Source organism: Eretmochelys imbricata, chromosome 25, assembly GCF_965152235.1.
Source record: "Eretmochelys imbricata isolate rEreImb1 chromosome 25, rEreImb1.hap1, whole genome shotgun sequence".
NCBI classification, from domain to species: Eukaryota; Metazoa; Chordata; order Testudines; family Cheloniidae; genus Eretmochelys; species Eretmochelys imbricata.
Window position 1 is genome coordinate 4,791,456 of NC_135596.1, and position 7,409 is coordinate 4,798,864.

The following is a 7,409-nucleotide window of genomic DNA, read 5'->3' on the forward strand; positions in this document are numbered from 1 at the left end:
AGATAAATCCTGCCTAATGCCTGTAAGTAGCAGCGGCTGTATGAGTCCATTTGGAAGCTAGAGAGTCAGTGAGAACCACAGGGTCTGTCTGCGTCTAGCTGCTCCATAGCCAACCCCTGGTGTTCTTTACAACTGAGCCCTGTCGCTTCTGTGCTGGGAGAGGCCTTGCCAAGTCCATCTCTCCAGCCCTTGGATTTTTAAATACGAATCGCCTCCATGTTAAAATGGGAGCAGTCAGGGAGCTCAAGCCTCCGTTCGGGTTTTGTAAATACAGAGTTACCAACCAGCATCAGGCGAAACGCTTGTATGTATATGGGGAAAAAAGCCAGCCTTTGCAAGCCAAAGATTGCCGCAGAGGGTTAGTGTCTGAAAACCAGAAAGGGAAACCGACCAGGGACACAGGCAAGGAAAGTCCTTGCTGGGGTTTGAATGGGAGACTTTGACCCGCGTCCCTTGACTTCCTGGGGCCCTAGCAGCCGTTCTGGGGCCCGGATCCCCCGGGCGGCGGCTGGATGGCTGGGAACCAGCAGATGGAGCTCCGCGTGCAAGACACCTTCCCCTGCCCGCGCCTTTGTGCTCCCGGGCCCTGCGGGGACCCCAGGCGCTGCTCCGCCAGTTCACTTCCTGCGGGGGCCGGGCTCCGGGTTTGAAAATGCGGGAGTCGCGGCTGCTGCTGCACCTGGTGGTGCACGGCGCGGCCGGCCCCCCGCGGGAGATGGCCGGCCGCGGGGACGAGCCGCAGAGGGCAGCCTGGCTTCGGCAGTACTACACGCAGAGGCAGAAGAGACTGATGACGGTAAACGCCCTGGCGGGGGGACGGGGACGGGGTGTCCGGGCCCGGAGCGCGCCGCGGGCAGGGCCCCAGGGGCCGCAGGGCAGCAAAGGGAACGCGGGTGTGGAGCGCCTGGCCTGGGCGGCGGGGGTCGCGCTGAGTTACGGACCGATCGCGCTGGCGGGGACTAGTGAAGACCCAGGGGCGGCAGGAGAACAGGCCGGGGGGGGTACAAGGGTTGGGGGTTGGAAGTGGGCGGCGGAGTGCAGAGAAATGAGAAAGGAAATGGGGGAGCAGAGGGGGCACAAGGAGCATGGAGGAAAATCGGGGGGCTGGGGTAATAATTTAAGACTTTTAACCCCCACCCCCCATCTAGAAAACTTGGGCTGGGGGGACCAACCGCCGGAGACAAAATCAAGCCCCTTTATTGTTCCATTCTGCTAATTCTCCATTAATTCCCATTCATAAACTGGGCCAGGACCATGGGGCTGCATAAAGACTTTCTACCACTTTCTGTCTCCTCACAGCTTCAGGGCTTTGTTCGTCTTATACTAATGACCAAACCAGATCTCAGTTGGAATGGCCAGGTCTAATGCCGGTCGCCGTCGATGAGCAAACCAGCCCCACTACAATACCAGTCACCAGCGATTGTTTTGTTTTACAATCCAATTTAACAATAATGATTCAACCTGAGTGTCAAAACAAAAATAAAATGTAAAAAATGTGGGGAAAAGTTGAAATTGGAACATTGCAATTGACCCGAAATGGGGCCCCCGAAAGTTTGTTTTCTGGGACACGTTGACTTTTCATCCCCATTCGGAATGAAATGTTTTCCAATTTTCTGCAGCAGAGAAATTCCAAGCATCACCCAGCTGTAGCGATGACATTCTGCCAGCCTAGAACTCCCTCCGTGCTCTCAGTTGGCTGCAGTGTTGTGTTTCACAGCCTGGCCTCGCATGTGTGCATTATTGCTGCGTGCTGGCAAACAGCGTCTGTGGTGCATCCCAAAGGTGGCTGGGCTAAGGGAGGAGCGGGCTAAGGGAGTTACATAGAAAGAGAGAGAGGCATAGTATGTGTAATATCTTGTAGGCTTTTGACACTCGGTGAGTGAAGGCTGGTATAGGGCTGTAATAATATCTCACTCTTATCTAGCACTTCTTGGCCATTGATCTCAAAGTGCTTTACAAAGGAGGTCAGTATCATTGTCTTCATTTTACAGGTGGGGAAACTGAGGCACCTATAGGCAAAATGACTTGCTCAAAGTCACCCAGCAGGTCAGTGGTAGACCCAGGAATAGAACTTAGGTGTCCTGAGTCCTAGACCAGTGCACTACCCACTAGGCCAGACACTCATTCCATTCAGTATTAGCTTGGCTTTCATGTAGACAGCCTGATACAGGGGGCTGGGCTGTGTGCCAGGGATGACTGAGCTCCAAAGCGAACTCAGTGACTAACTGGGTGGCCTTGGGCAAGTCACTTAACACCTTTTTGTGTCAGTTTTCCCCCTGTGTCCAGTGGGGATGGTGCTGACCCAATACCCAGGGATGCTGAGATGATTAATTGATTGTGCAGCACGTTGGGTGGTTGTAGATGCAGTGCTGTAACAGTGCTGAGTATTGTGACATTGCAGTATACGTGTCTGGAAGGAAATGCTGCCTCATGCCTGGAACTGTCAAATTTCAGCTGCTGATTGCCCGCCGGAGGAGATCCAGCTGTTACTTCCACCCCCGCGCATGGCCCAGCTTCCGGAATGCTGACTGGTGGGAGCGGGTGGTCCTGAAAGACTTCCAGCCACGGGACTGGCTGGAGAAATTCCGAATGTCCAAGGAGACCTTCTTCTATGTCTGCAACCAGCTGCGACCCAAGCTGTCCCACCCGAGTACCCTGCCTCTGGAGCAGCGGGTAGCTGTGGCCATTTGGCACCTGGCCACCAACGTAGAGTACCAGATAATCAGCCCCCTCTTTGGGGTGGGTCCCTCCACAGTGCAGAACTGTGTCAAGGAGGTCAGCTATGCCATTGTGCTGCTGCTGAAGCCGCTCTACCTCCGGCTGCCCAGTGAGCAGGAGCTGGAGAACATGGTGCGGATCTTCAGTGCCCGCTGGGGATTCCCACACTGCATCGGTGCCTTGGACAGCCTCCATGTCCCCATCCACGCCCCTGCGCACCTCGGTGCCGACTACTGCAACAGCCAGGGCTGGCATTCTGTCCTCACACAGGTGACGGTGGATGGGCTGGGTCAGTTCTGGGACATCTGCGCCGGCTTCCCTGGCAGCATGGAGAACAACACAGTTCTGGAAAACTCCAGCTTGTGGGTGTTAGCCAGGGAGGGCCACCTCTTCCCAACCCCCCCGAAACATTTCATGGGGAGGGCACAAAAATACGTCCTGTTGGGAGACGCCTCTTACCCGCTGCGGGATTGGATCCTCAAGCCTTACCCAGAAGACGGCACCCTCACACCACAGCAGCTCCAGTTCAACTATCGCCTGAAGCGAGCTCACAGCGTGATCGAGAATGCCTTCCTACGCCTCAAGGCCCGGTGGCAGTTCCTCCTGAAATGCGACGACTGCAGCCTGGACCTGCTGCCCACGGTCATACTCGCCTGTTGCACCCTGCACAACGTGTGCGAGGCCCATGACAGCCCCTTCAATGATGAATGGCTGGAGGTGATAGAACCCGCTGAGTTCTCAAAGCCCTGCCAGCCTGCGCCCATGTCCATGGACGACAGCAATGCCGAGGAAGTGCGAGAGCTGATGTGCAAATACTTTGAAAGCTGCGGAGAAGGCTGATTGCTACAAAGCAATGCCGCATGCTTTCCAGCTCTCAAACTTTCAGTAACTCTAGTACACCTAACATTGCTCCAGCAATCAAAGGCCACTGAATGGGGACTGTGCGCTGTCCCATACTGCAAAGCCTTTTCTGTGGAATGAAGGCGGCTTGGGGGATTGGTAAGGAGCCAGCCCTCCCCAGCTCAGCCACCAGTTCCCGTCCAGAGGAGGTCGGCCGTGTTGTGCGAAAGCAGTCTTTACCTTGGTGCTGTCGGGCAAGGGGATGGATTTCATGCCTTTGTAATCTGCCAGGGTTTAGATGATCTTGTGACATGGTTTGTGAGATGTAAATAAAACAGGGGGTCTAGGTTTGGACCAAAAGAGGGGTGCATATTTTTTTACTTTCTTTAAGAATAGATCGGGCTCAGTAGCTCAGGGTGATTGGAAAAGGGACACGAAGCCTGTCACGCCTTGGTCACTGGTATGAAGCCAGTTTAGGCTGCAGGCTGGCAGCCAATGACAGTTACCAGCTGATGAGCTCTCAGTGGCCTGTGGGAACGGATGGGTGGATCTCAGTTCAGGAGACAGGTGACCTTCACCCAGTGCTACTGTTACTGTTGGCAACGTGTCCCCTGCGTGGGCAGCCTCAGCAGCAAGCGCCTAGATGCTGTGGTCATGGGTGCTCTTGAAACACATCAGCAGAAAGGCCAAAGGATGGAATAGGTACTATGGTCTGAATCACAATAGCATCTGGATGCCCCAGCTGAGGACAGGGCCCCATTGTGCTAGGTCCTGACCCAGAGATGCCAGTCCCTGCCCTGATGAGCTCACTGAACAGGCAAGATGCACCCAAGGTGGGAGGGGAAGTGAGTTGCCTGAGGCCAGCAGCAGAGCTGGCATTAGAATCCAGAAGTCAAGGATTCCCAGGCTAGCACCCTACCCACTAGACAGCACTACCTCCACGTCCCTCAGGTGGCTGAACTACCTTGCCAGCCTGAGGCTGAAGTTCCTGGCTAATGCTGAGGAACGTCGGCGGAGCACGTGGTGTCTCAGTGCTCGGTGGGTCACCAGACTGGCCCCTTCAGGAGCACAGGAGCTGAGACAGCGGCAGTTGAGAAAAGCCCTAGGGTCATTTTAAGAGGTATGTGGTTTTCCACAGAGGTATCTGCCTGGCATGGTGGAACCTCTTCAGAGATGCTGCCTCCAGGTGAAATCACGTGATGAAGGAAAAAACAGCAAACTCAATATCGTGGGCCAGATTCAACTGGGGCTTCTGTGAGTGACTCCCATTCGCATCAGGGCTAAGTTTAGCCGCACACATCTGCTTCTGCTGACACCCGTCTCCCGTTTTGCCAGTCACGCTGCCTAGCATCATCACTCCTGGGGACACACTGATAGAATCAGTCATTTCCATACTCCCACGCTTCTGCCTGCTGTCCAGAACTCACTTGTTTTCTGGAAATCTAGTGTTTTACTCCAACAATCTGAAAACAAGAATTTGGGACTTTAGCAATATCTGAGGCCTCTCCGTGTGTCTGAAGGGCTGTGGATGTAGCAGGGGCATTAACCTGAGTATCCAGACAAATTCCAATGTAGGTAACTACATTCTGCCTATCTATGGTCCTGAGCCGGCAAAGAGTTACACATATGCTTAACCCTACCTGCATGGACAGACCCACTGAGTCCAAGCCTTAAGCCTCTAGGATTGGAGTCTTTGATTTTTAAGACATGGCCGGATATTTATCTGCTCATAGACTTTAAAGTCAGAAAGAACCATCATGATCATCTAGTCTGACTCCAGCACATTGCAAGCCACAGAACCTCACCCACCCACTCCTGAAATAGACCCCTAACCTCTGGCAGAGTTACTGAAGTGCACGCTATTGGGGATGTGGTTAGCAAAGTCTGGCCATTGCATTACGTAGGGTGGAAGAATCCAGGAGTCTGACTGGTTCTTTATGAACCACATGGGTGGGAACTTACTGCCTTTGAGTCAAAGAAGCCTTGACTGGATGCCTCTCTGAAAGAGATGCTTTAGCTTAATACATGTTATTGGGTTCAATGTAGGGGTAACAGAGAATTCCATGGCCTGTGACATACAGGAGGTCAGATGAGCTAATGGTCCCTTTGGACCTTTAACTCTATGAATATCTGGACTGTACAGTTCAGCGAAAACTCCAGCACTCCCTCCGCACTTTACTTCCTTCCCCAGACTCCTGGCTCTCGCACAGCAGCGATGGTTCAGCAGCTGCCACCCCCCACCTAAACCTACCAGCCCTACCTCAGCAGGTGAGAGGACTTCTCTTGGAGCTGGGTGAATGGCTCCCTAAAGTCTCCCCAAGGCCCTGCCTGTCCCCTGAGAGCTTTAGATACACTGTGTGACAGTCTTCCCCCCGGGGTGCCACCTGGAACTGGGGTACCACTGAGCCCCCTGACCCACCAGCCTGGGCTCCCTCTCACCAGCCTGGGCTCCCTCTCATTCTGCTGTGACAAGCTGCAAAGCCCTCCAGCCTGCACTTTCACCAGCATTCACACAGGTAGGGACACACCCAGCTGCAGTTACATGCAGGCTCTCTAACCACCAGCTTCCCAGCTTGGGACCCCAGAGCGGTACCATCCTGCCCTGGTCAAATCTGGCCAGTATATGGGTTTAATACCCAGTCTGCCTATCCCTCAATGTGAAGAGAACAATGCACACTTGTGGTAACCAACCAGAGATTTTCCCCAAGCACTCCAGTCAAAGCTCAAAACAAAAACAAGTTTCACTACAAAAGATAGATTTTAAGTGATTATAGGGGATAGCAAACAGAGCAAACCAGATTACCTAGCAGATATACAAAAAATGCAAACTAAGCTTAATATATTAGATTGGACATGAATTAGTTAGTAGATTCTCACACTAAGAGATGATACAAGCAGGTTGCTGATTCTTAAGGGGCCAGCTGCACTTACTTGACAGCTTGGAATCCCCAGGTGTTTCATACACAAGCTAGAAATCCCTTTAACCTGAGTCTAGCACTTCCCCCAGATCAGTCTTTGTTCGTCAGGTGTTTCCAGGAGTCTTCTTGTGTGGGGAGTGAAGAACCCCAGATGATGTCAGTCCCTGCCTTGTATAGCTTTTGCATATGGCACGATCCCTTTGTTCCAAAGCTTGGTTCCCAGACTGGTCTGTGGAAAAATACTGACATCCCGAGATGGAGTCCAGCATCATGTGGCCTGGTCACAGGTCCTTGTAGAGTCATAGCAGCCATCACTCACAGGCTGTCTGTATCATTCTCAAGAAGAATCACCAGGTGGGAGATAAGCTTGTGAAGGGTAACAAGAAGGGTTTCTACAGGTATGTTAGCAACAAGAAGGTCAGGGAATGTGTGGGACCCTTACTGAATGGGGGAAGCAACCTAGTGACAGATGATGTGGAAAAAGCTGAAGTACTCAATGCTTTTTTTGCCTCAGTCTAAAGAGACAAGGTGTGATGAAGCGGGACTGTTCTTAATGTTTCCTTTGAATAGTGTGGGGGTGCCTCAGTTTCCCCTAGGCAGTTCTTAAGTATCTAGGTGGTGGGATAAGGGTGTATGATCATTGCAGAGCCCTAGAGAGCAGGTGTGTGCAGGGGTCTGGACACAGAGAATGGCCAACACCCTGTTTCCTGGCAGCTGATGGCCTGGGCCTTCCCCCCTGCAAGGTGAGAGCTAAAGGGTTGGAGAACAAAGAAATCAGGTGACCTCCTGGCCCAGGAAAGGGACAAAGCCCAGAGGAGGGGGGGCTGGAGAGAGTTTCAGTTTGGGGCTGGCTGGGGACATGGAGTGAAGTGCAGACGTGGTTGTCTGGCTCTCTGCCCTCGAAAATGGACCCAGCTGAGGGATCCTGTTTTC

The 7,409-nt window shown here is 53.0% G+C and overlaps 1 protein-coding gene across 1 annotated transcript; it reads left to right on the top strand.

Moving 5' to 3' along the window:
- The first annotated feature begins 634 nt into the window (after positions 1-634).
- Positions 635-3,981, top strand: LOC144280214 (uncharacterized). Its single transcript, XM_077842071.1, has 2 exons — positions 635-796; positions 2,455-3,981. Exons 1-2 carry the CDS (start codon positions 653-655, stop codon positions 3,556-3,558), a joined length of 1,248 nt encoding a protein of 415 aa, XP_077698197.1. The 5' UTR covers positions 635-652; the 3' UTR covers positions 3,559-3,981.
- The last annotated feature ends 3,428 nt before the right edge of the window (positions 3,982-7,409 follow it).